The 26,002-nt window shown below is 44.0% G+C and overlaps 1 protein-coding gene across 2 annotated transcripts in view; it reads left to right on the top strand.

Annotated features, from left to right (window-relative positions):
• VWA5B2 (von Willebrand factor A domain containing 5B2) overlaps positions 1–26,002 on the top strand; it is a 63,099-nt gene that overhangs the window by 16,417 nt on the left and 20,680 nt on the right. The window contains exons 2-11 of one of the 2 annotated variants that reach the window (XM_078389754.1): positions 1,193–1,372; positions 2,075–2,236; positions 3,869–4,100; positions 6,879–7,033; positions 11,663–11,794; positions 13,762–13,886; positions 17,138–17,314; positions 21,006–21,116; positions 22,533–22,735; positions 25,792–25,906. In XM_078389754.1, the coding sequence (XP_078245880.1) occupies positions 1,234–1,372; positions 2,075–2,236; positions 3,869–4,100; positions 6,879–7,033; positions 11,663–11,794; positions 13,762–13,886; positions 17,138–17,314; positions 21,006–21,116; positions 22,533–22,735; positions 25,792–25,906 (1,551 nt within the window). In that variant the 5' untranslated portion in view covers positions 1,193–1,233. The remainder of the gene's footprint in view (positions 1–1,192; positions 1,373–2,074; positions 2,237–3,868; positions 4,101–6,878; positions 7,034–11,662; positions 11,795–13,761; positions 13,887–17,137; positions 17,315–21,005; positions 21,117–22,532; positions 22,736–25,791; positions 25,907–26,002) is intronic. The other variant, XM_078389755.1, reaches the window with a different exon arrangement.

Genomic DNA, 26,002 nt, shown 5'->3' on the forward strand with positions numbered 1-26,002 from the left:
TTTGGTGGGGACTTGGGAGAGGGCCTTCTCGGTGGCTGCTCCTAGACTCTGGAACTCCCTCCCACTGGAGGCCAGCCTGGCCCCATCTTTCTTGCCTTTTCTCTCCAGGCAAGCTTTCTCTGAGTGACTGGCTGCCAAATAGGTTTTTTTTAATGGATTGTTGTACCTTACTATATTGATTGTGCTTTTGTGTTGCTTATGTTTTTTTAGCATTGTATTCATTTGATCCTTTTAGTATTGCATACTCAATGTTCTTAGGTTTAACACAGTCTTTTTATTGTTGTTGGGACCTTTTTAAGGAGAAAGGTGGGATAAAAATATTTTAAATAACATTTAATTAGTGTATTCGCGAAGGCTTTCACGGCTGGGATCTAATGGTTGTTGTGGGTTTCTCGGGCTCTTTAGCCGTGTTCTGAAGGTTGTTTTTCCTAACATTTCGACAGTCTCTGTGTCCGGCATCTTCAGAGGACAGCAGAGGATCTGCTCACAAGGAACATGTTGCTGTTTAGTCGTGTCTGACCCTTCGTGACCCCATGGACCAGAGCACGCCAGGCCCTCCTGGCTTCCACCGCCTCCCGGAGTTGTGTCAAATTCATGTTGGTCGCTTCGATGACACTGTCCAACCACCTCGTCCTCTGTCGTCCCCTTCTCCTCTTGCCTTCACACTTTCCCAACATCAGGGGCTTTTTCCAGGGAGTCTTCTCTTCTCATGAGATGGCCAAAGTATTAGAGCCTCAGCTTCAGGATCTGTCCTTCCAGTGAGCACTCAGGGTTGATTTCCTTTAGAATGGATAGGTTTGTTCTCCTTGCAGTCCAGGGGACTCTCAAGAGTCTCCTGCAGCACCACAATTCAAAAGCATCAATTCTTCGTTGATCAGTCTTCTTTATGGTCCAGCTCTCACCTGCTCATGCAAATTGGTTTGTTTTCTAAAGTGGATTTAGGGTTAGGGTTATAAAGTAGCATCCACTTTCCTCCTTAAGAAGCCTTTGAGACTCCATCTCTAGATATGGAGTTTGCAAAAGTTCTTTTTTTGAAGAATGGTAGTCTGAAAAAGGAAAGTTTGATGTGCTCTGCTCCTGCATTTTGTTCCCCAAGTCAATTCTTTGTTTTGGGATGGAAAGCGGCTTCTGTCCGTCTTCTGTCTGGTTTCCACTTCTGGCAGTCCGTGTCTCTCCTCTTTTCTCACTTCAGCTCCAGCAGGTGGTAAGATTGATTGGTTCCTCCTGAAGATCATGCCAGGCCTGTACTGCCTGCCATCCTGGACTGCCCTTCCTCTACAGAGCTCGTGTGTAAAGGCCTGTGCCAATGGGTACTCCTTGGGACTCACTGCCCGTCTGACGTATATTAACCTGGAGCAGCAGGCTGTGGAAGGTAAGAGCTTTTTTGGATTCACAGCGGCAAGCTATGCAAATGGTAGATCACACAGCTCCATAATCGGCAGCACTGGATTTCTTGATCTTTTGCTGTTTCTCCTGCTTGAGGCACTTTTTTTTTTGGCGATATGGATTAGTGGTTCCCAGTTTTGGGTCCCCAGGTGTTCTTGGACTACAACTCCCAGAAATCCTGGACAGCACAGCTGGTGGTGAAGGCTTTATGGAGTATTAGTTCAAGAATACCTGGAGACTCAAGGTTGGGAACCGCTGGTATCCATATACTCCAGTCCTTTGTTGCCATCACTCTTGGGGTGTTTCTACATGTCACTTTTTGTATCACTTGGCCTCATTCCCAGAATCTTAAAACATGATCCGAAGGTTGTTTTCCACTTATAATCATCCCATCTTTCTCCACCGCTGCTTCTGCATTTTTTATTCTAAAAAAATCAAATATGGGGAAATGGACAAAATGGCAGACAGTGTCTTCTGATCAGTAATGTTAGGGGAAAAATTAGGGTGGTAAATTTAGGATGAATTAAATTAGAAATGAAGCCAAACATTCTTACCAGTGCTACACCACTATGAGGTTGAATGACATTTTCTGTCTTTTCTGAAGTAAGAATAAAAAGCAGTCAGATATGGTGAATGCCTGTGGTGGATGGTCCTTTCGTTGCACTTCAATTTGGCTTCTTTTGTGCAGGAGTATTTGTTTATCCCCTGGAGGAGTCAGAAGTCATCTCAAGTTTTGAAGCTGTGACAGGAAGACGAAGCTGCACATTCCAGATCCAGAACCGACCTCGGGTAGAAAACTGTTGTCTTGGCTGTAACACGAGTGGGAACCAGCCAATCCACTGCAGTAATGGTTGGTGGCTTGTTTTAATGCCCTGTTGCTTGTTTTAATATTAGTGAAACGTAAAAAAATGTGAACCAAAAGATACCAGCTCTGGACAGTTTCATGAATATCAGCTTTTCTTGGTATGAAAGAATAACCAAGAAAGATTTCTTGTGTGCTGTTTTCATCTCTTTGACTCTAAGACTTTACCCCTGAGCTACAACTCAAAACAGGTTACAGCGATCTGTTAGAACAGAGGTAGGCAATATATGACTTGTGAGCGCATGCAACCTCCAGAAGTGTGTTTGCAATTCCGAAACCTCCAAAAAAATATGTTCTTCTTTTTTTAAAAAAAATGAAAGAACATATCAAATGCATAAATACAAAAATAAAAATTGGGCTTAATACTGTACATACATAGACAAAATGACTTAAGCTATTCAATTATACATCTGTAAACAAATTTCAAATTTGTTCCACATTTTAAAAACAAACTGGCAATTTTCTTCTCATGGAGGCCTCCAGAAAGAGCAGGATTATTTGTCAAAGGCCTGAAAAACAAAAACCATAAGTACTTATCCTAGCACTTCCTGTCTTCTTCTTTTTTAAAAAGTTGAAAATGGTCATTTCCATCCCCATACAACCCATGAAATTGGCATCATTTTGAACCTGAACTCCTCTGACCTTACTGACTTCCTCCTAATGCGGTTGAGTTAACCATAGTAGCCAAATACATGAGCCAAAAGCTGGTTATAGCTCTGTGGTTTAAGCGTTTGGCTACGGAGGTTTGGAGTTCTATTCCCGCAATGTGCCTCCTTGAAAGGGTGATGGGTAATGATAATCGACTAGAGGGCTCACTGGTTAAACTGCTGTCCTGCAGCCAAAACTGTGCTCACGACCCGGGGTTCAATCCCAGGTAGCCGGCTCAAGGTTGACTCAGCCTTCTATCCTTCCGCGGTCAGTAAAATGAGTCCCCAGCTTGCTGGGGGGGGGGCAATGTGTAGCCTGCATAATTAACTCGTAAACCGCCCAGAGAGTGCTTGAAGTGCTGTGGGGCGGTATATAAGTAGCACACTTTTTGCTTTTTTGTAAGAATAATGGAGGTTTTATGAAATGCATCTAAAGAAGTGCATTGCTGTCAGACTGCCCTGTTCAACTAAATCCCAGAGTGAGGACAAGGTTTAATGTCTGCATCAGTATATGATTTAGATTAGGAGTCTGCCATAAAGAGCACTTCATGACGGCCACAGTAAAATCTGTAGCTTTCAACCTAATCTTCTTCAGTTTGTTGAGGGTCAAGCTGGAACCTAAATGCAGTGTCAAGTGGCTTCAGTGAGATAATAAGGTAAGTGTGTACGAGTAGAAATGTGTAGATTTAAGCTTTGGACTACAACTCCCAGAATTCCCAAGACCAAAACCACAGACCTACCAATCTCAAGCAAGAGTGTTTAGGGTGGTTTTCCTGTCTCAAGTGTGATTCTGGAACCCCAATGATGGTTCTGATGAGAACCCTCATTCTCATGCAGAAGCAAGTGTTGTAGGTAAGTTTGTGGTGTGAGCAGCTCCTCAAAATATATGGGTTCAAGAAAAGGACACCAAGAAGGATGGGTCCTCTACGTGGATCTGAAGGCATAACTAACTCCTCTCTACCTTCTCCACAAGGTCACCTTGTCCTTGATGAAGACTTGGCCCGCTCTACGTTCATCCTCAGCATCGGCTCCATTGGGCCTTCCGAGATCCTGACGGTGGTCTTCAGCAGCACCCAGGAGCTGCCCACTTTGCCAAATGGGGCGCTGCGGGCCCTCTTCCCATCTGTTCTCACGCCTTTCGTGGAAACGACCCCAGAAAGTGAAAGTGAGGCAAGAGGCTTGTGTGACGACAGGTTGGCCCTATGGTGATTTTCCTGGCTTTCTCTGGGACTATGTTATGTGGAGACAAGAGTGCTCGTGGGGGGGGGGTCTAAAGAGGTTGGCCAGAGTCACTGGGAGCCAGCAAGCAACCATCATGGCTTGAGTCAGAGGTGGGGGGTGTCGACTGCTGATCCATATTAGTCCTCCATCATAACAAAACTTGAATAGGCTTGTAATGTATTACACTTTCCAGGTACACACTATCCAGTAGAGTTTTCGTCCTTCTAGGTAGCCTTGCCCACTGGGATATCTATTGGATTGAAGGAAAAAAGAGAAGAGACTAGTCCACGCAGTAGCATTGTCTCCAGTCATTCTGGGTTGTTCTGGAACGCTTTGTTGCAGATTTTATTTATTTATTATATTTCTATACCGCACCATCTGATGGCATGCCACTACTCTGGGTGGTTGCCAGCATATTTTAATAGATCGTCCCAATATTTGCACCACAGACGGGAAACATATTTGTTGTGTGATTGCATTATGTCATCCAGGTACTGCTTGTCTCTCCACACCCACAATTGCTCCCTGATGTCTCAAACATAGGTTGCCTTTAGACCAACTAAAGACACTCATCAATCACAGTGACAGATAATCCCTCCCCCTTATCACAACAATACATCCACACACAAAAACACTGATCACCATCATCGCCCTATCTCCTGAAAAGGACAAAAGCTGTTCCCACAGCTATAAATACTCAACTATCCAACAAACAGCAACAGAGCATGGACAGAGTTCCTACTCCAGTCCTCTGAAGATGCTGGCCACAGAGACTGGAGAAACGTCAGGAAGAACAACCTTCAGAACACTGCCAAAGTGCCCGAAAAACCCACAACAACCATAGCTTGCCTTCCTTTTTGCCTCTCTTTTCTGCTCTTTGGGCCACTTTCCTCTCTCCATCCTTCCTGTCTTGCTTTACCTGTCCATAGGGCATGGAGCAGTGCATATTGCCCAGGAGAAAAGTACTAATAAGGAAACATCATCAAAGGGTACACAGCCACAATATGTGCAGATCAGCTTGGAATAGGACTGCAAAGAGAACAAATCTCTCCATTCTGAAGGAAATCAACCCCGAGTGCTCACTGGAAGGACAAATCCTGAAGCTGAGGCTCCAATCCTTTGGCCATCTCATGAGAAGAGAAGACTCCCTGGAAAAGACCTTGATGTTGGGAAAGTGTGAAGGTAGGAGGAGAAGGGGATGACAGAAGATGAGATGGTTGGACAGCATCATCAAAGCGACCAACATGAATTTGACCCAACTCCAGGAGGCAGTGGAAGACAGGAGGGCCTGGCGTACTCTGGTCCATGGGGTCACGAAGGGTCAGACACGACTAAACAACAACATGTTCCTTGTAAGCAGATCATGTTCCTGAGCAAACTGGAACAAAGCAGGACAAAAATAAACAACTACCAATGAGTAGTGTTTACAAAAAAACAAACAAAAAGCAAAGGTTTTTTTGGGTCTCACTGACTCTGTTCACACTTGTCTCAACTATGCATTATGTTGACATTGGGATGCAGTCTTGGTATCATGGATTCAGGGAACGTTGACCGAAAGTCTCAGTGTGGACAGGCCAAAGAGAATGTTTACAAAGACTCTTCCTTTAATGGGGAGCTTCAAATGTGGCCTTGAAGAGGCTGAAGATACTTCACTTGAAATGAAATAGCCTGCTTCTGATGCCAGGTTTTCGGAGTAATTGCTAGGAGGGCACCATCCTTCTGTCCCAGGGTGGATGACCTTAGTTGGGGCTAAAGACTATTTGACCCCAAGCAACGGCTAATATTGGGCAAGAATCAGAACACAAAGTGAGTGGATGACCACTTTGATTTGGTTTGGTTTTCATTTGGTGGAGAGAACACAAGTTTGGATGGGCCTGCAAAAATAACTGCTGCATCTGGACGCTTCCAGGAACAGGAAAAAAATGGTTTTGCAATAAAATTGGATACAAAAATGTGTTTCTGGCAGAGTCTCTTGGTTGGCCTTCATGGAAGCTTGTGTGGGTTAAGGGATAACTTTGTCACATAATACAGGCTGTACTTTGTCCACTCCTGCTTTGTTCATATAACCTCTTGCAAGTGTGATGTGCCATCTCCTGCCGTGACCATTTGCCATAAATGGTCCATCTGTGATGTTTTGGCATGCAAGCAGCAGCTCCAAACTCTACCCTTAATCCTCTGCTCCCTCTGTCCAGCAACCTACCATAAATGATAACTGTAATAAGAGAATGTCTATAAATGTATCCTTCTTGGGAAAGGTGGCCTGCTTTCATTTCTGACCAGACTCTAGTCCTTTGGCAGAGTGATTGATGGAGTGCATTGTACGAAAAGTCAAGATCCACTGACTTAGGGCACTTTCTCCCCCCCTTTTTTTATTGTGACCTACGAGTTGACCCAAGCACTTGACACCAAAGTACAGATCCCTGACCCATATGTTCCCCAATGGCAGCAGGAGCCCATGTGGATATCAGTGGGGCTGCTTCTAAACAGAGGGTGTCCTCATGCGAGCCACCCAAAAGCCTTGTTCAGCTCTTTCATCTTTCCCTCTGTAACGGACTTTTGTGATAAATGAAAATGTGGAAGGATCAGTAGGAAAAACCAGGAACACTTCATCGTTGCAAGATGGAAGATAATGTCCTGAACATCTTGTTCCAGAATAGGCGGTTTGCAGATCTCCTGGGGAAAATATTGCACATCCAGGACAGCTGTGTACTGTTCTATATGAAAGGCTGCTCTGAGCCATGACTTTTTTCCTCTTCCTTTAGCTCCACCAGTTGCTTTGGGTCCACGGGTCTCAAGAGCGAGCAGTCATTCCTCAACCCTCCTAAGGATACGGACATCTTCAGAGGAGAGGTTTACAACCCCTTTCCGTACGAGTTCTCCTTTGAGATGCTGGTTAAGGGGCCCTGTTTGCTGGCAGGTATGTTATGACACCTAATTTGTCTTTGGGGTGGGAAGTCAGTTCTTCTAGGAACAATGCATCGCCAAACATGCTTCAACAACGTTCCCATCCTACAGTGAGATGTCTTTTCTCTCTTGCCTTCATCTTCAGTTTCTAGTATTGCATACTTCAAAACAGGATGGATGGATGGATGGATGGATGGATGGATGGATGGATGGATGGATGGATGGATGGATGGATGGATGGATGGATGGATGGATGGATGGATGGATGGATGGATGGATGGATGGATGGATGGGTTAGTCGATGGATGGATGGATGGATGGATGGATGGATGGATGGATGGATGGATGGATGGATGGATGGATGGATGGATGGATGGATGGATGGATGGATGGATGGATGGATGGATTTTCTCAACTTTCTGGTTGCAATGGAGCAAAGAAACATCTGCTTAACTTGGGTTTTGAGGTTGGAGGTTTTGGTCCTCTATCCAGTCAAGATGAATGAGGAGAAATATGCTATAGTTTTAAAATTCCATGCTAGTAAATATTACACATTTCATTAGCATGGCTGCCACTAGGAGGTTCCTTACCCCCACCAACCTTCCCATCCAAGAATCATTAAAGTTTGTGGATGGGGAGCTCCTAGATCCCTCTGTTAATTCAATTTGGTGTGATCTTCATTCCAGTGTTGGCTGCCATAATGGGGCAGATTCATATCCTTAGTTATTGAGGATGTAGCATATAGTGTTCAGTTTTCAGACCAGTCATCAGTATTGGCCTTGGAATATTTTTTACCATATTTCAGCTTTCTTGCTGTTGTGGTGCTATTTAAACATCGGATCCTCTTTGACTCAAACCCCAAGCCCTTTATAATTTAAATCTGATTTAAATTATGGTTTCAGAACTATCATTGTGGATTACATAGGCTGAAATTTACACTTCTTCTTCTTTCTCTTCATCTTTCTCTGTCTCAACTAGAATCTGAGAAAATGTAAGATTTGGATAGGGTTCAGAACCTTCTCTTCAGGCGAGCGTTCCCTGAGTGACTGGCTGCCTGAATGGGCTGTTTAAGTGGATTGTCGTATCTTACTGCTTTGAATATATTTTGGTGTTGCTTTGGTTTACTGTTTTTTAGTATGGTATTTGCTTGATCTTTTTTACTATTTGCATACTCACTGTTTGTTCTTAGCTTTAAATTAGTAGGCAGGCATCCTTCCGTCTCAAGAGACTATGGTAACATGCTCTGAACAGAGGTCTTGGAACAGCATCTAGAGTGGCTGAGAAGGTCAATTCAAGAGTGACTATCTCTTCCACACTGAAGACAAATGCAATCTGTCCCCTGTCCAGCTCCAGGATTTGGCTCTTTCGTGACTGCCTCTTGGCCTCGGCCTGCTGGACAAGAGTCGCTTCAAATTGGGAGAGGCCACGATGCAGTGCCTGCCTCCAGGCTGAGCGCTCAGAGGTCGAGGTTTCCCATCTGTGGAGGTCCATTCCTAAGGCCTTCAGATCCCGCTTGCAGATCTCCTTGGATCGCAACTGTGGTCTCCCTCTGGGGTGATTTCCCTGCACTAATTCTCCATACAGGAGATCTTTTGGAATCTGACCATCAGCCATTCTCATGACATGCCCAAGCCAACATAGACAGCGCTGTTCCAGCAATATATACATGCTAAAGATTCCAGCTCGTTCTAGGACTACTCTATTTGGAACTCTGTCCTGCCAGGTGATGCCAAAAATGCGTCGGAGACAACGCATAGGGAACGTGTTCAGCTTCCTCTCCTGCCATGCACAAAGGGTCCAGGAAGAAAGATGGGGTAAAAATATTTTAAACAAAACAAATTGAAGTAGGTCTTGACATCCTACACAGTTGATGAACTTCATTGCTCTGACAAGGAGGACTGGGTTCTTCTTTGTGGAGGGTCTAACGAGTCAATGCCAGGTGTGTTTGTGTGTGTGTGGTGGTGATGGTGGTGCTGGTGGTGGTGGGAGCTGTTACAGCATTTTCCCTCCTTTTTCAGCCAGCTTGAAGAGGTGGCTGAAGGAATTCTGCCATACATCCTCATCCTTTCTCTGGCAGTTTTGGGAAACTGGGCGATGGACTATATTTCTCCTCCTCCACTACCTCTAGCATACTCAGCATACTGAGCATACTCTAGCATACTCTAGCATACTAGTATACTCTATCATACTGAGCATACTCTAGCATACTACCACAGCATGCTGCTGTGGCACAGTGTGGCAGTGACAGTTCCTTTGCTTCCTGCCTGATGTGGCCGCAAGCTTGGACTGTCCCTCACAAAACAGAACAGCAGCTACTGACCATGTCTAAATGACATGCTCTGAAAGTGAACTGCAAAATCCAGGGTTGGCAAGCTAGTGTCCATCATTTCCTTCAGATTTCAGATCCAGAGTCTGAGAATGGAGAATGGATGTCAAGAGCGGAGTCTCAGGGTGAAAGCCTGAGACCTGACCTTCCTGTATCAGTAGACTGGATGTGGGGCACAGTAGGAGGAACGCGAAGGAGAGCCCAAGAGAATTGGCAACGAATGGAACCATTCCAGGAATGGTTTAGGGTTAGCTGCGTCATGTGAAAAATGTGTGGAGTAGCCTAGGAAAGTAGTAGGGGAAGGAGCCCAGTTCCCTTAAAAATCAAACTCTTAAGAAATTTATGTTTTTTAAAAGCTTAGTTGCTGAATCAGTATTCCTTTTTTCTCGTGCAAAAATGAGGAATATGGGAGAGAAGGAAAAAAGGAAGCAGTACACTGAAGCAATTTTGGAGAGCATGTGCTTCAGAGAGACATGGGAATTAATCCCATTAGGGGTTGGCCCAAGTCCCATTCCTTCAAGAGATGTTGCACTTGGGAGCATGGCCTAGTAAAAATGTCTTTCTGTAAGCCGAACAGCTATTTTTGTGTGTGTGCGTGTGCGGTTTGGATGTAAAGTTTTTTAAAACAAACCCACGATGCTGGGAATTTATAAAGCTCAAGAAAAGCAGTTTAAATATATGAAACAATGTATCACAATGCACGTTTTGCCTCATTTAGCGCTGGATGAGCTTGTTTGTATGTGACTGACATATTCAAGCCTTTATATATTTTGCAATGCTTTGCCAAAACAGCACGGCCGGTGGATATTAGAGAGGGGAAGTCCAATGTGTGTATGCCATTCAGATAGGTATAACGTGTGTTTTTGTGAGCAATGCAGAAGACCACCCTGCCCCCCGAAAAAAAAATCTATGTCAAGGAAATGGTTTTTTATCAGTTTTGCAGAAGAATGCATTCTCTTTATTTATAACATTCTTTCAGGCAGAGAAGCCACAGAAATAGCATGCTACTACCATATTTTATCCATGGCAAATGTAAATTTATATATGTGGGTTCACTTCATTACTTCGTGACTCCCTATCAGATATGTGAATGGCATCCATTTAAATATACTGTGCTTGTCTCCGGTGATTGGAGTGACATGGAAGTTTTATTCATGGAGGTGTTTTATATACATACAAGTTAATCACTTTGATGGATTCAAGGGAGCAAAAAGTGTGGCTCAATTGACAGACTAGTACAATAAATTATTGCAAAGGGGACAAATTCCGCCATCATGGTCTTTTGCCCAAATAGTAGAGTATGATCCCATATCTACGGGATCGGCATCTGTAGTTTCACTTGTCCATGATCTGAAAAATGAGCCTCGTGGCGCAGTGGTTAAAACGCTGTACTGCAGCCAAAACTGTGCTCACGACCTGGGGTTCAAATCCCAGGTAGCCGGCTCAAGGTTGACTCAGCCTTCCATCCTTCCAAGGTCGGTAAAATGAGTACCCAGCTTGCTGGTGGGGCAATGTGTAGCCTGTATAATTAAACTGTAAACTGCCCGGAGAGTGCTTGTAGCACTATGGGGCGGTATATAAGTCCAATAAATAAATAAATAAATAAATAAATAAATAAATAAATAAATAAATAAATAAATAAATAAATAAATAAATAAATAAATAAATAAATAAAATATTAAAAGAAAAAACACACAGAAATAAGTATTTCCACAATGTAATTACCGGAACTGGCCTCTAGAGGGAGGCAGAGACCATGCTATGTACCCTTATTTTGGAACAGGCTGCCATTGTTAGCTCACCAAAAGTCATCCCAACATTTTTTAAAATCATGGCTCATCATGACATTGCTAAACACTGGAAAGATAGTCAAAATCCTACCATTGTATCAGTGGGCTTGGAACTTAACTGTAGCAGAAAACCTGGTACAAAAAGGTAGAAAGGCAAGGAAACAGAAAAACCTCAATATTTTTGAGACTACTGTATATGATATCCATTCCTTATGAATACCATGTATACTGACGATCAAGAAAGAAAGGCCGCTAATTCACATGGAGGAATTTGGAAAAAATCGATTTGGATAATTCAGGTAATGACCTACTCTAAATATAGTGCTAATCAGCAGTGAAAACAAGAGATCCATATGTTTAAAAGGCAATGGTTATTGTTCTTACTGTTCACGTTGTGCTTTTTTTGTGCATTTTCTCTTTATTCTTCTTGTTATGCCATGTGTCATTATTAGTAATAAAAAAAGAAAATAGACAACTGTACGTTTTTTCTGTCTCTAATGCCTTTTGTCTTCTTATGTTCTTGCAGGATTAGAGAGCCCCACGCATGCTCTTCGAGCTGACGCCAATCCATACGCCAGTTCTGCCTCAACGATATGCATTACCCTGGCAGAGCAGCATAGGTGTGACCGCAACCTAGAGATTATTTTGTACCCTTGTGGTAAGAGAAGGCCTCTCAAGCCAGCAGAAGCTGTAATAAGCAATAACTATGGGTCTCCTTGCTCAATAAGATGTATAATATATGGAGGAGTGTAGAATTAGATTGAATAGATCAGTTTTAAAGATTGCTTCCCCAAACTGTTGCAGAAGCAAGTATTTAAAACCGATCTATTCAATCCTCCAGATCTGTAGATTTGCAACCGGAAAGGACCAAAAAGTTTCTGAGAGTCACTCATTTTCTAAACTACAGTCGTGCCCCGCTTAATGATTGCCCCGCATTATGATGAATCTGCTTTATGACGATGTTTTTGCGATCGCAATTGCGATCGCAAAATAATGGTCTAGATGGGGGAATTTCACTTAGCGATGATCAGTTCCCTGCTTAGGGAACCAATTTTCGCTTTACGACGATCAAAACCAGCTGATCTTCGGGTTTTCAAAATGGCCACTGGGTGCTTAAAATGGCTCCCCGCTGTGCTTAGGGACAGATTCCTTGCTATACAGGCACCGAAAATGGCCGCCGTATGGAGGATCTTCGCTGGACGGTGAGTTTTTAGCCCATTGGAATGCACTGAACGGTTTTCAATGCGTTTCAATGGGTTTTTAAATTTCGCTTTACGACGTTTTCGCTTAACAGCGATTTTCCTGGAACAGATTATCGTCGTTAAGCGAGGCACCACTGTATACATAGTTTGTACATCTTGTCTGAACTCTGTGTCCCTTATACAGTGGTGCCTCGCTTAACGACAATAATCCATTCCAGGAAAATCACCGTTAAGCAAAATTAAAAACCCCATTGAAACGCATTGAAACCCGTTCAATGCATTCCAAAGGTGGATAAACTCACCGTCCAGTGAGGATCCTCCATACGGTGGCCATTTTCGATGCCTGTATAGCGAGGAATCTGTCCCTAAACACAGCAGGGAGCCGTTTTAAGCACTCGGTGGCCATTTTGAAACTGCTGATCAGCTGTTAAAAAACATCATTTTGCGAAGAATTGGTTCCCGAAGCAGGGAACTGATCATCACAAAGCGAAAAAAACCCTATTTAGACCATCGTTTTGTGATCGCAATTGCGATCACAAAAAGATCGTCGTACAGTGATTTTGTCGTAATGCAGGGCAATCGTTAAGCGAGGCACCACTGTATAATAACTTTTATGGCCCTTTCTGATGTTGCTGTTTTTTTAAAAAATGTTTAAAGTTAAACTTATGGAGCAAATATAAAGTACTAAAATCAATAACCTTAAATTCTTCAAGTTTTATGCCTCATTTTATAAAGAACATCCTGTTTTCATCTCCAAATGCTAAGAAAGATGGTAGATTAGGATTAAGTTCATTATTTTGGTGAACAATTTTGGAACAATTTTCCAACCAAAAAACAAGCAAATAAACAAGAGGCCTAAAGATACTTCGACGCCGCAGCATGTTTACTTCAGATGTGATTATAAATTTCCGTCAATCCCATAACATCTCTCGCATAATGGGGGAACAGTTCGGTGCTCATCGGTGGAAGCTGAAGGAAAGCATCGTCTGTGCAGTGATTTTAAGATCGATTGTCTTGTTCTCTGGCAATACCTGTGTGGCATGGAAAGAACGTGCTTTCTGTAGCCACAATCATTCTTCTTGTTGGGCATCAGAAGGGGTTTTAAGAATGCAATCCAGATGGGTATACGGTGTTAGGATGAGTGCACCAAGTGTCTGCCACATGCAAGTCATTTTAAATTCTTCCATGTGGTGATGATGATGATGTTACGAGCTTCCCAACATTGGTGCTGTTCCTGTTGAGTGCCCAACCATAGGCTGAGGTGATTCTTATCCCCACTTTTTCAGATGGGGAGATCAAGGCTGGGAGTTGCCCGAGGCCATCAGCTGGGCCTGTGGTTGACAGGGTGTTTTGAATCCTGATCTACACTGCTATGTATGGAATTATTCTGATTCTCTTCTATCTGTACTATTTCTCCCTCAAGAACCTCATAACCCACACCTTATCATTGAAGATGGTGCTATGACGTATCACAAATATGAGTCCCATATAAGGAACCGCCGGGATTACACTCGTATTGCCAAAAAGGACAATGATGGTGAGAGACAGGTAATTAGCAGGGAAGAGGAACCTTTTTTGTAAATGAGATTGGTCAGAATCAGCATCCCATGCCCTCCCTGGATTTCTCTCATACCAAACAGGTACTATATGTAGCTATCAAGTAAGAATGTGGCACATGGTGGCGCTGTGAGTTAAACTGCAGAAGCATCTGTGCTGCAAGGTCAGAAGACCAGCAGTCGTGAGATCGAATCCACGTGACGGAGGGAGCTCCCGTCACTTGTCCCAGCTCCTGCCAACCTAGAAGTTCAAAAGCATGTAAAAATGCGAGTAGATAAATAGGTACCACCTCTGTGGGAAGGTAACGGTGTTCCGTGTCTAGTTGCACTGGCCATGTGAACACAGAAACTGTCTTCAGACAAACACTGGCTCTATGGCTTGGAGACGGGGATGAGCACCACGCCCTAGAGTCTTACACGACTGGACTCAATGTCAGGGGGAACCTTGACCTTAAGAAGGTGGGATGCTGGGGAGTGCTGTGTTCTTTCTGTCAGTCAACCCGACATAACAGTATGGGAGGTTGGTTGCATGCTCAACAAAGCCACAGTTAACTATGGGGATGCCTCAGGGACCGGCCCAAACCAAAGACTTTGGTGCACCGTGGAACTGGAGGTCTTGAACCCTTGCCTCCTGTCCTCCTAATGTGTCCTTGCAGGTATAGTCAAGGGTGACCTGGAAGGAAGCAAAATGCAGAAAAATACAGGTACTTGCATTTCAGAATTTTTGTTTCAGATTACAAATCCCATCATTCTAGGACTGCCAGACCCAGACCTTAAAGACTCTTAAATTGTACCTGTCTGAAGAGGAAGTCCAGCCGACAGGTTTCATAGCTTGGACAGGCCTAATTTCCTGTTTGATAAAGAAGCTGTTCCAATGGTTTCTGGGAGGTTTTCAAAGAGAAAAAGAGGTCTCTCCGTTGCATGAAGCCTGCTAGCTGGGCTTTCTTTCTTTCTTTCTTTCTTTCTTTCTTTCTTTCTTTCTTTCTTTCTTTCTTTCTTTCTTTCTTTCTTTCTTTCTTTCTTTCTTTCTTTCTTTCTTTCTTTCGGTGTCTGTGGGGTCCAGATATGGCCGGTGGGACTCTCAGAATAGAGAATAATGGGATTTGTAGTTCAAAAAAGAATGCATCCATACAAAAAAAATTAAGGAAACCTTAGGTAGGGTAGCAATGGGCAAGTTGAGGCACTCCAGATGTTATTGCACCACAACGCCCCACAGATGTGGACAGCATAGCCAACGCTGAAAGATTCCAAGGTGTGTATATGTCAAACAGCACCTGGAGGGGAACAGTTGCCGATCATCCCCTATGTTTGGCAACCAGAAGGAATCAAGATACATTTTGAAAGTAAACGTGTGATAGAGCCCTCCAGGGATTGTACCACATTGGAAAGCATGTGGAGTGAACATCATTTAATTTTGGTGTGCTGGCGCCACAGTTACACAATGGCTTCCCAAAGGAGGCCTGTTAAGCATCATCCTGATTGAACTGGATGAGGCTGGTTAAGATTCATTCTTTCTATCAGACTTTTGAGAATGGCTGATGCTGGTGGGTCTTGCCTCCCACTTGGTTTTATAGATTGTGTGTTAACTACTTGATTGATCCTTAAGTAATGGCTTTAATGGCCTCTGATATTTTAACATAGATCCTATCTTGTGTTTTTAGTAATGCTCTTCAAATGGTTCAGATATATTGTAAATAATAAATGCTTCCTCGTATAAACCAACATGAAGCTAATATGGGCAACAGTTGGTTTAAAAAACACTAACTTGGCTTTGTCACTTATGTGTTTAGTTTTTTTAAATAAGAAAGCTATTTTGGACAAGGTTATAGGGATAAATCCATGTAGTGATAGGTTTTTCTAATGGCTATTAGCCAAGATGCCTAAAATGCTGGAAGAACTGTGTTCAGAAGCTATGTATCTTCCAAGAGACCCATTATGCTTCCGCTTTGCACCTTAGATCCAGAGGTGTCTGCCTATGGCCTTTGGAAACAATGCTGGATGAGATGGACTTTTGTCTGATCTAGCAAGGCAGATTGTTGTGGCATTAACGTGATGACCCTATACATATGTGTCCAGAATATTAGTAGCAGTATCCAACCTGCCACCCTCCACATCTGCTGGACTACAAGCCTCATGACCCGTAGTTCAGCACATCTGGGAAGCATCAGGTTGGAAAAACCTCAGAGAATAGATGAGGGTCAGCAAAAGAGAAGTCTTAAATTGCAGCATTGCTTCTAATCCTTTCTTTAAAAGGTGAATGGAGATTCTCACGGAATCAACAGATGTTTAGGGTTTCAGAAACGAAAGTAGTAGTACCAACTCTCTTCTGCTGTGGTCACTCTTCAGATGGAGTACCGTGTCTTCTTCTTGGCACAGTTTGACAGATTACTGACAAGCCGGAATGTGCCAAACAGTGACAAGGAGAATGAGGGTTCTGGAAAGCGAGTCTTATGAAGAATGGTTGAAAGAACAGAGTATGTATAGCCTTGAGATCACAGGTGTGATAATCATCTTAAAGTATCTGAAGGTGCTGCCCTGCAGATGATGTAGGCCTTGTTTGTGCTGTTCTAGTAAAGAGGACGGGACACAGGAGATTCAAATGATGGGAAAGGAGAATTCAATTAAGCATGAGAAAGAACTTTCTGATGGTCAAAACGGTTGGATAAGAATGGATTCTCCTTCCCTTGAATGACCACCCTTCAACCATTCCTTAGCTCAGGATATTCTTCACCAAGTATAGTGGTGCTCCGCATAGCGACGATAATCCGTTCTGGATATATCGTCGCTATCCGGAAACGTCACTATACAGGGCAGAAAACCCCATAGGAATGCATTAAACTCCATTTAATGCGTTCCTATGGGGGGAAAACTCACCGGTAAGCGAAGATTCCCCATCCGACCGCCATTTTTGCTGCCTCGGTAAGCGAGGGCAGGGCGCGAAAATGCTGCGGGCAGCCATTTTCTTCATCCGGCGGCCATTTTTGAACCGCCAATCAGCTGTTCCCAAAACATTGCAATGCGAAGATCGGTAAGCGAAATCCTTACCAATCATCGCAATGCGATGTTTCCCTATTAAAATGTCGCAATGCGATCGCTTTGCGATTGCAAAATCCGCATTGCTATGTGGATTTGTTGTTAAACGGTGCGCTCGTTATGCGAGGCACCACTGTACAAGCTGGATGAGATAAGTCTTGATATTTAGTCCATCTCTAACTTTCTGTCATTCTTTCCTTCTCACCTGAGGTGGCATTTGTCCAGAAGAGGTTCCACAAAGACATTTTCTACAACCCTGTCCTCATGCTGAATTTCTGCCCTGAGATGAGCAATGTTTCCACTGATTTCCAGATGGTCACTCGCGAAATATTCTTCCTCGTTGACCGGAGTGGAAGCATGAGTAGCCCCAGCATGGATGGGATCAAGGTAAATAAAGTCTTGGAGTACTAGTGGAACATGCAACCCTGCCATACACTGAATCAAACCGGTAGTCCCTCCAGCTTAATAGAATCTCTGTGGTCTGCCTGATGTTCTTTGGAGTTTTCAGACAGATTTCATTTTGTTTATTCATTCATTTGATTTCTATACCACCCCTCTGGGCACCCAGGCCACTCTGAGCAGTTTGGACAGTACAATAGAAAACAAACGCAAAACAATACAAGAACAGGACAATAATATAAAATAGTCCATACAATATTGACAAATGAAAATAATATCAATAAGACATTGAAATAAAATAAGGAAAGCACGACCGAGGGTTGAACATTAGCAAATATGTGGTCGTTTAGGCGCGATTGAATCCAGGAAGGCCTGTCTGAATAAACATGTTTTTAGCGATTGCTTAAAATTCCCAATGAAGGCACCAGGCGAATTTCTGGTGGGAGACCATTCCACAATTGGTCTACCACCAAGAAGGCCCAATTTCTGGTCACTGTTTTCGAAGACTCTCTTGGGGGCACAACTCTCAACTGTCCAGCCTGGGAAGATCTTACAGGATGGGCAGATCTGGTTGGAAGGAGGCGTTCGACCAGATAAGAAGGTCCCAACCATTTTAGGGCTTTGTATGTTAATACCATTAACACAAAGCTGGCATGGAAATGAACAGGTAGCCAGTGCAGGGTGGCCAGAGTGTGTTCACACCATACTGAGTAATCTGGCGGCTGGGTTTTGGACCTGTTGAAGTCTCTGTGATGGCACCAAGGGCAGCCCCACATAGAAAGCATTACAGTAGTCTAATCTCGAGACTTACCAGTGCATGGATCACTGTGGTGAGGTACCTGGTGTCAAGGTAAGGACGCAGCTGAGCTATTTGCCCTAGATGGAAATAGGCGGTGTTGACCACAGACACTATCTGAGATCCCATGGATAGCGCTGGGTCTAAGAATACAGTGGTGCCTCGCTTGATGAGGATAATTCGTTCCATTGAAATCGCTGTTAAGCAAAATCCTCGTCAAGCGAAATGAAAAAGCCCATTGAAATGCATTGAAACCGGTTCAATGCGTTCCAATGGGCTAAATACCTCAGCGTCCAGCGAAGATCGTCCATAGGGGCGGCCATTTTCGGTGCCTGTAAAGTGAGGAATCCGTCCTAAAACACAGCGGGGAGCCATTTTGCACAGTGGGTGGCCATTTAGACCCACCGATCAGCTGTTTAAAAATTGTCGTAAAGCGAACAATTGGTTCCTGAAGCAGGGAACCGATCACCATCAAGCAAAATTTCCCTATCTAAACATTGTTTTGCAATCGCAAAAGCAATCGCAAAAACTTCATCGTCAAGCGGTTTTGTCATTTAACGAGGTAATCATTAAGCGAGGCACCACTGTACATCCAAGTTGCATACCTCATCCTTAATGGAAAGAGTACCCCCCCAAAAAAGACAGGGAGCCACTATGTGGCCCCACCCGCAGGATTTCTGTGTTGTCCAGGTTCAGCCTCAGTCTATTTTTCCTCATCCATCCCAGCACCGCATCCAAGTAGTGCTAAAGAGACGGGATGGCATCCATTGCAGAAGGATGAAAGGAGAGATGGAGCTGTGTACCATCTGTATATTGATGACATGAAGCTCCAAAACTCCTGATGACCTCCCCCAGCGCCCTCATATAGGTATTAAATAGCAATGTGGAGGTGGTTGACTCCTGCAGGACCCCACAACTGAGAGTCCACAGAGTGGACAACATTTCCCCAAGCTGAACTCTCTGGGAACGGTCGTCCAGGAAAGATCGGAGTCAGGCCCCAACCCACCGAGCCTCCCCAGGAGGATACCGTGGTTGACGGTATCGAAGGCCACTGATAGGTTGAGGAGGACCAACAACGACACTTTTCAGCTTCCCCAACAAGGTCATCTTGCAGGGCGACCAGGCCATCAGGCGGCCTGAACCCAGACTGGAATGGATCGAGGGCGTTGGTCTCCTCCAGAAGTTTTTCTTTGGTCCTGTGCAGAGATATCCAGTATTGAACCTGATTTTCATGTGAGGCATGAATGATGGTCTCCTTCTAATGCAGAATGGGGGGGGCAGTGGAATGAGTGTCTTCGGACGCACCAGTCAGCAAGATGAGGTTAAGCCTGAACAGGTGAAATGAAGCAGGTTGTAGAAATCAGGTGACAAGTAAGCATGGTGGTGTACAAACCAATGAGTAGCAAGCATTGCAGATGGATTCGGGTTGCCAGCTCAGGGTTCACTCAACCTTCCATCCCTCTGAGGTTGGTAAAATGAGTAACCAGCTCACTGGAGGGCAATGTGTTTGTTGCATCATTATGTGGTAAACTGCCCAGAGAGTGCTTTAGCGCTATGGAGCGTTATATCCTGTTAAGTTGAAACAACAAGAATAATAGAAACAGAGTTTCCTACTCAGAGTCAGTTTTTCTTGGCAGGGATAAGAAATGTGGTATCCTGCTCAATGCCTTGTGAACTCTTATTCACAACGGTTTCAGGTTTACTTTGGATGCTGTCCAGTCTTGCCGGATTGATGTGATTGATCGTTTGAGAAGCTAGTGGAAATGTCATTAAGGAGAAGAGGAGAGAATTTCTGTTAGGAATTGTCTGCTTTGACATCTTAGTCAGAGCACTTAACGTTTCTGGATTGCGGTGCCTGTTATCCAGGGCTTCAGCAGTATCTCTGAATTAACCCTCACTGTCCTCTTTTTGCAAGCATCTGAAACAAAACGAAATGAGTAGTACAGGAACGTGCAGCTTAGGTTGCCTGTGTTGGTCAGGAGAGTGTTAAGTTCTTTTCAGAAAGCCTCACATGGGTAGCATCCTGTCAGGCTTGCTGTCAAGGTACTTGTGATGAATTGTCTATGCATGCTGACCTTAATTTTGCCCATAATTGTTCAGTCCATTTTCAAAAGACTTTCTGTTGCCTGAAAATATATGAAGGTTTCCTCACTTTTCAGACAGAGCACAAATCAATGTTGACGGTCACATTTAGGTGACATAATAGCTGGAAAGGGAGGGGGAAAGGCATTCTTCTGTTAGCTGAACAGCCTTAATTTGAGAGTAGATAAACACAATGGCCCCCACAATTGAATTGCTACCAGCTCCTCAGTTGCAGACGATTTGTTTTTTAAATGTTATATCTCTCTTGGGAGATGCGGTACAGCTAATTATTTCTATGGAAAACACCCATCCTGTTGTATTCATGATTACTCCCCTGAGGGTCTCAAATGTGGAAGGGGGAGGATGGCCTTGAGATTGAGGTTGATAGCATGGGAGGGTAGACCTGAGATAGAAGAGAAATGGACCAAATGGACAAGAATTTGGAAAATAGAGAAAGAATGAACTCAGGCATCAACCCTGATAAACTCAAATAAATTTTTTTTGACAGTGCTTGTGGCTAACCTAATGACCATTTGACTTCTCTACCACTTCTTTGTGGAGTTTTTAAGAAATTCGTTGTTGTTAAGTGTTGGTTCTCAGTTATGGATGGTACCAAATTGTTCATATCAGCGCAATAGTTGATTGATCTCGTTTTCATCTGTTCCTGAGAATTTTATACACTTGGCTTACCCAGAACATGAGGATTCCGGGAACTGACACATCTGTACTTCTTATAGTCTCATGGATGTTCCTCACTTAATTTTCATCACTTGCTTTCTCTGTCTCTTTCTCCCTGTATAGGATGCTCTCCTGGTGGCTGTGAAAAGCCTCCCTTCCGGCACTTTGTTGAACATTGCTAGTTTTGGTTCCAGCATCAAGCCCATGTTCACCTCAAGCAAGACCTGCAACAGTGTGAGTATCCCACTTTCCATGCCGGCTCCTGGTTTTGTCTCTTCAATTCTGTGGCTGGAATGACTCTTCCCCTGGGTCTGTCCAGAAGGCTGTGAGTCTAAAGATGCCACGTTCTTGGCTTGATGCTGTTCTTGGGGAAAGTGTTGCGTCTTCCGTCCTTGAGGTCAAAATCCCATGACCAGTTAATCTGAATCCTGCTTTGTCAGAATTTAAATTGTGTGTGCAGCATGCAAAGCATAAATTAGCAGCAATGGTCTTACGGCGAGAGCCAATCCCAATGAAGGCCACAGAGAATCTGTCCCGTGATTTCTTGAAATTCGGCTTAGTAGCACACCTCTCCTATGCTTCCGATTTGCCTATGGATTTTCAAATTGGTTTGTTTATTTGTTTATATATCGCCCTATTAGTACACAGCACTATTCCGGGCAGTTAACAATATAAAATCCAACAGGACGTAACAAAACAAAATAAAACAATACAATAATTAAATATAGGACAGACAGACAGACAAATGAAATTAAGTCAACATTAAGCTACAACAACACCACGTTTCCAAATATGGCAAGAGGCTAAAATTTCAGGTCCATCAAAGGCCTCGGGGAAGAGCAGTGTCTTCAGCAACCTTTAAAAATGGGGAGGGAGGGGGCCAGGCACAGCTCGACCAGGAACTGATTCAGAAAGTTGGTGCCACTGCCAAGAAGTCCTGGCTTCTTGCTGATGATTTTCTGGCTTCCTTCAGAGTCGCCACCCAGCAGAGCAGAGCCTGAGAAGATCTGGCAACATGGGAGTACGATCTCACTGTAACCGTGGTCAAAGTGAATCATGCTGTGAGTTCCGCACAGTTCACAAATACAGAATCTGACACCAGCCTCTTCTGCTAATTTCCACACCACTGTGGCTGTGGACATAAGGTTGTAAATGTGTAGACCGTGCCTGATAAAATCTTTGACGCTGGATGGTGACCGAGGCAGGTCTTCCAGTTGGTTTCAGTGATGTCCATCATCACTCGTTTGAGTTCCCAGAGTCTGACCAGAAGTCTGTGGGGCTTCAGGGATGCCGTGTTATTGGCCTGATGCTGTTCCTGGCATGTTTCATTTTTGGTCCTTGGGGGTTTAAATCCTGTGCCCAGGTCATCTGAATCCTACCCTGGCTGAAAGTGAATTGTGTGTGCAGCATGCAAAGCATAAATTAGCATAGATTTAGCTGTCAGTAGCTGGAGTGAATTAGAACATGCAAGCTGTTTACACCGTACATTCAACATATACAGATGCTAGGTTCTTCAGGATGGAGAATCTGATTCGTCTGCCATCAAAGAGATCATAAGGGTCCATGATATATACAGTAAGTGGTATTGCTTTCTCTGCAGATCTCGAGTCTGGTTCACTCCATTTACACCCTTGTTCCATATGTTTTCAGGAGACCCTCAGGCTTGCCTGTGAATACATTCGGAAGCTTCCGACTGACATGGGGGGACCCAACCTCCTGGCTGCTCTGACCTGGATTTTGGGGCAGCCTCTTCACCGTGGGTATCCACGGCAGCTCTTCCTCTTTACAGATGCCGCCGTTGGAAACACTGGCAGGGTCATTGAACTGGTCAGGAGGCAAGCCAGCTCTGTAAGGTATGGAGTTCAGCAAAATGGTCTCTGACCAGGGCTTGGCCTTTTTTTGTGTGTGCTGTCACTGTTGGGGTTCCCACCGTTCCCGCAATTCCGTAGCCAGAAAATGGCCACTAAAAAATTCTGTGTTTAAAATTATAGAGAGCTGTTGTTATCCGATCTCTGAAGAGCATTGTGGATCTGGGCCGGCTTTTGTAATGGACAGAAGCTCTATGTTTTTAATAGCTGCTCAACTGGCAAAAATCAATAACACTTAGCTTCTCAGTAGCACTTTCCAATGTTCAAAGCACTTCACGTGCATTACCTCAGTGATGTTTAGTAGCACTGTATTGTTATTCTCATATTACTGTTGCAGGGGTTTCGCAGGATAGCAACTGATTCCACCAAAGTGGAGTGACCAGAGGTAGAGTAAACATCGCATTGCAATGATCGGTAAGCGTTTTGCTTACCAATCTTCGCATTGCGATGTTTTGGAACAGCCATACAATTTCCCCACAACAGCTGATCGGCGGTTCCAAAATGGCCGCCGGAAGAAGAAAATGGCCGCCCGCAGCCTTTTCGCGCTGATTCCTCGCTTACCAAGGTGGCGAAAATGGCGGCCGGATTGAGGATTTCCACTTAGCAGTGAGTTTTGTCCCCATAGGAACGGATTAAACGGAGTTTAATGCGTTCCTATGGGGTTTTTTGCCCTGTATAGCGACGTTTCCAGATAGTGACGATTTATCCGGAACGGATTATCGTCGCTGTGCAGGGCACCACTGTGTCTGTCTGTCTGTCTGTCTGTCTGTCTGTCTGTCTGTCTGTCTGTCTGTCTGTCTCTTTTAATACACCACCTTTCTCCCCATAGGGAACACAGGGCTCCTCACAGCAATGAAAAATCACACAATAACAATTTTTAAAGGTCCCTTGAGGCACTGCAAAAATATTATAGAATAATGTAAAAATGGGGAGAGAGTAATGCTGCCGGGGGGGCCCTTCAAAACATAGCAACGTTCTCCATGGTGACCCCTACACAACACAAGGTGACATTTTGGACCCTCTTCGTTAACACAAACAAACAACAATTTTACATTGGGGTATGTGTGTCCCTAGGGTCTCCCCATCACCTATCCCAACGGAAGACCATCTTGCAGTTTTGTAGCTTAGCATATATTTCAGCCAGAGTTCTTTCAGCTCATGTTGTTCATCTCTGTGCCACGTGAGCAATATGGTCTTCCATTCTTCCGTTGTGAGAAAGACTTTCCCTGTTGGTCTGTCAGGCAGCATGCTCCACTCCCTTTAGCATGAAGGTATGGCAGGAAGGAGCATTCTCCAGATTGGAATCCATTGCTTCAAAACCATGACTTTGAGCCCTCCTTGAGATTTTCTGTTTTAGGGACAGGCTAGAAGAGATGTGGATGGGACATGGTGGCGCTGCGGATTAAACCGCAGAAGCCTCTGGGCTGCAAGGTCAGAAGACCAGCCGTCGTAAGATCGAATCCACGCAACGGAGGGAGCTCCCGTCGCTTGTCCCAGCTCCTGCCAACCTAGCCGTTACAAAGCATGTAAAAATGCGAGTCGATAAATAGGTGCCACCACGGTGGGAAGGTCATGGCGTTCCGTGTCTAGTCACGCTGGCCACGTGACCACAGAAACTGTCTTCGGACAAACGCCGGCTCTACGGCTTGGAAATGGAGATGAGCACCGCCCCCTAGAATCAGACACAACTCGACTAAATGTCAATGGGAACCTTTACCTTTACCTTAGAAGAGATGTCATGTTTAGTAGCAGCGAAATCTTGATGACGACTTCACCACTTGCATTTAACAAACACAGACCAGCTAGAGCACTTAGCCAGCATAGGCAATAGTGAAGAAAACGTGTTCTGTCTGAACAAAAGGCTTGCTAGTGTGTGTGCATGTGTATCTGAAATGATATGCATTTATGTAAATGCAGTAGCAGGGGATACTTTTCATCGACAATTGAGAATATAAAACTAAAACATAATCATAGCAAGCTTTTGATGATAAGTCATCTTCTGTGCATCAAGTTCTTGTTGGCAGTTCCAAATGTATGTGCTGTTATTAATATCCCAAATGCACATGACTGATGGTGTAGAGGCCAGGTACACTTAGTAGATGGAAATAACTGCAGTATGCATGTTGGCTTCAAGGTCTTCTTCTTTGGCTAGCAATTTGGAATTGATGGCCCATCTGTTAAAACAGTCACAAGCGATCTGGCGCTCCCCTCCTTCTCCCTTTCTGCCTTTTTGAAACTCGAGAAACAGCACATAAGTTTGGAACTGCCCACAAGAACTTGATACACAGCCTTGAAGGAGATGATTTATCATTGAAAGCTTATTGTTTGTTTTTTCGGGTTTCTGTTATTTTTGTTTTATATTCTTAATGGTCGATTAAAAGTATTGCCTGCTAATGCATTCGTATTGTTTCCAAAACCATGCGGTCTTTTTCTGATTTTTTTTCCTGAACTGTAAGATGTATGTATGTGTATACATAGATGTGTTAAACCCCTCAAATCCCAAGCATCATTCTAAAACTGCTTTGAGGATCCAAAGTGTGATCAGAACAAGGCAGTGAACACTTCCCGCAGTCAGATTCTCTCCACATTTCAAGCAGAAACATACTGAAAAGGTCAGGACTATATTTTACAAATTTAGGACAGAAAAAAAATGCATGTCTGTTTTGAATCCAGTGAAGGACACCTCCGGGTTACCCACAGTTGCTGTAACATAACATTTGCCTCCCTACTCAAGAGATTATAAGGGTTGAGTTGAACCATGGAGTTGCTTCTGGAAACGACTCCTCGCCCATAAATTGGCGGGTGGCCTGGAGCAGCCTCAGTTCTCCAACAGATGACTTTGCAAAAATTGTTCGGATGATGGATGTAATAAAGATTTTAAAGCACTCTGCATATTCAAAGTTTCATACAAAGACTTGGCAGTATACATTTCAATAAAGTTGACTGGGAACAGTCCTGTGACTAATCTCATTCCAAGCTGGATGACTCTGTAGGTGGGCCTTAAGATGTGTCTGAAGTTCAAGAACTTCCTTCCCACACAGGTGTTTCACCTTTGGCCTGGGTTACGGCGCCTGCCGGAGGCTCCTACGAGGTTTGGCAAAGGTTAGCAGAGGTCGGGCTGAATTTCTAGATCCAGGAGAAAGACTACAGCCAAAGGTAGGCACTCTTCTTCCTCTCTATTAGTGCTTTGACTTTGGTAGTGGGTCCAGAACCACCAATGGCAGTGGGCAGTCAGCCTCAATACAGTGATGC

This window comes from Pogona vitticeps, chromosome 3 (genome assembly GCF_051106095.1).
Source record: "Pogona vitticeps strain Pit_001003342236 chromosome 3, PviZW2.1, whole genome shotgun sequence".
In the NCBI taxonomy this organism is placed as follows: domain Eukaryota; kingdom Metazoa; phylum Chordata; class Lepidosauria; order Squamata; family Agamidae; genus Pogona; species Pogona vitticeps.